Source organism: Herpailurus yagouaroundi, unplaced genomic scaffold, assembly GCF_014898765.1.
Source record: "Herpailurus yagouaroundi ecotype Mexico unplaced genomic scaffold, PumYag 160, whole genome shotgun sequence".
In the NCBI taxonomy this organism is placed as follows: domain Eukaryota; kingdom Metazoa; phylum Chordata; class Mammalia; order Carnivora; family Felidae; genus Herpailurus; species Herpailurus yagouaroundi.
In genome coordinates this window covers 45,317,052-45,318,992 of record NW_024412401.1, presented here as the reverse complement: position 1 = coordinate 45,318,992, position 1,941 = coordinate 45,317,052, and the positions used below count along the sequence as shown (strand labels likewise).

Sequence of the window (1,941 nt, the reverse complement as noted above, 5' to 3'; positions counted from 1 at the left end):
TCACCGTGATAAAGATGTTGCCCTACTGAAGAGTTTCCCCAGGGCTTCTTTCATGTCCCTGTTCCTAAGGCTGTAGATAAAGGGGTTCAACATGGGTGTGACCACTGTGTACATGAGAGCCACAATGATGTCATTGTCAATGAAATTGCTTAATTTGGGGAAAAGATACTGCCCAAATATTGCCCCATAATACAGAGACACTATAGAAAGGTGGGAGCCACACGTGGACAGTGCTTTGCAGATCCCCTTGGTGGAAGGACCTTTCATGATGGTGGCCCCAATGTAACCGTAAGATACCAGAATACATATAAATGGCAGGGTAATGACCACCACCCCTACTGTGAACATGACCAACTCATTGAGGAAGATGCCTGAACAGGATATCTTAAGCAGAGCACCAAGGTCACAGAAGAAATGGGGGATGGCATTGTCAGCACAGAAGGATAACTGGGTGAGGAGAAGGGTGTGGGAAAGAGAGCTGGCACAGGACAGGATCCAAGATATAGCCACTAGTAAGGCACACAGCTCTTCCCTCATGATGGTGGTATAATGAAGAGGGTGACATATAGCCGCATAGCGATCATATGCCATTGATGTAATAAGGAAGCTGTCCAGGTCAGTAAAAAATATAAAAAAATACATTTGTGAAATACACCCTTCATAGGGGATGGATTTGTACTTAGCATGCATGTCCATCAACATTTTTGGGACAGTGACAGATGAGAAGGAGACATCAGTGAAGGCCAAGTGGCTGAGGAAGAAGTACATAGGGGTGTGGAGGTGAGAGTCCAGCCTGATGAGCAGGATGACGAGCAGGTTCCCCAGCACTGTGGTCAGGTACATGCCCAGGAACAGGGCGAAGAACATGGCCTGCTGCTCTGGCCGGATGGGGAGCCCCAGGAGGAGGAACTCGGTCACGCTGCTCTGGTTCTCCCTCCTCATGATACTCTTTCCTCTGCTGGGAATGAAGCATGGTTGAAAATATTAAGGACTCTGAAATAATCATTTTTAGTAGTCATATGAAAAATATGTGTGTTTTGGAAAGTGGGAAACTTAACCTGTTTCTGACATATTTTCTTTTATGTTGGCACATAAAGGAATTAGTAAAATTGTTGAAGAACTGTTATTGGGAGCCAGTTTTTCTTGGTTCACCTACAAACCAGAATTCTTGCATCTGTGACACTGAGGACCAGACCATGGAGTATGATGTGTCAGCCATGTTATTGCCCCAAGAATGCTCTGTGCTGAGTATTCCAAATCCTCAACCACAGCACAGCAAACTTCAGAAGATTTGACTTCACCACCCGTTGTTAAATTTCAGATGGGAGGTGAACTTTTCATATAAATGGACACAAAGATTAGCATTGTTTTAATTAAAGGACATTCATCAGTATACATATATTTTGTTTATATCAATTCAGTAGAGGGTTCTTAAGAGACTCTGAATTATGTTGATGCATTTCCCTTCTGCACTGAAGAGAAATTTTTTTCTTAAAAACCTGTAGTTCTTCTTTAAAACTTAAATGACTTCTTCCCCTGTTTAAAAATTTGAAGTGTAACAACTTTAATATGGCTTAAAGATCCTGAAAAATCTGTGTCTCTCCCACATTTCCAACTTCTCCCTTACTCCCACCTCTCTCACTTTTGCTGACTTCTCTGTTCCAACTTCGTTGGAAAGACACATTTTCAGGGTCACTTGCATGGCTCAGTTGGTTGAGTGTCTGACTTCAGCTCAGGTTATGATCTCATAGTTCGGTTCATGAGTTTGAGATCACATCAGGCTCTCTGCTGTCAGCGCAGAGCCCACTTTGGACGCTCTGTGTCCCTCTCTCTCTCTCTCTGCCCCTTTTCTCTGCCTCTCTCTGTCAAAAATAAATAAACAGTTAAAAAAAATACACATTTTCATTTACATCACTTAGGCTTCTTCTCCTTGGTGATTGT

The 1,941-nt window shown here is 42.9% G+C and overlaps 1 protein-coding gene across 1 annotated transcript; it reads right to left on the bottom strand.

Moving 5' to 3' along the window:
• On the bottom strand, positions 1-945 carry LOC121034953 (olfactory receptor 1J2). Its single transcript, XM_040482232.1, has one exon. It carries the CDS (start codon positions 940-942, stop codon positions 1-3), a length of 942 nt encoding a protein of 313 aa, XP_040338166.1. The 5' UTR covers positions 943-945.
• Positions 946-1,941: the final 996 nt, after the last annotated feature.

Coding starts and splice junctions, on each gene's coding strand:
- LOC121034953 (XM_040482232.1), bottom strand. CDS start 942: ATGAGGAGGGAGAACCAGAGCAGCGTGACCGAGTTCCTCCTCCTGGGG.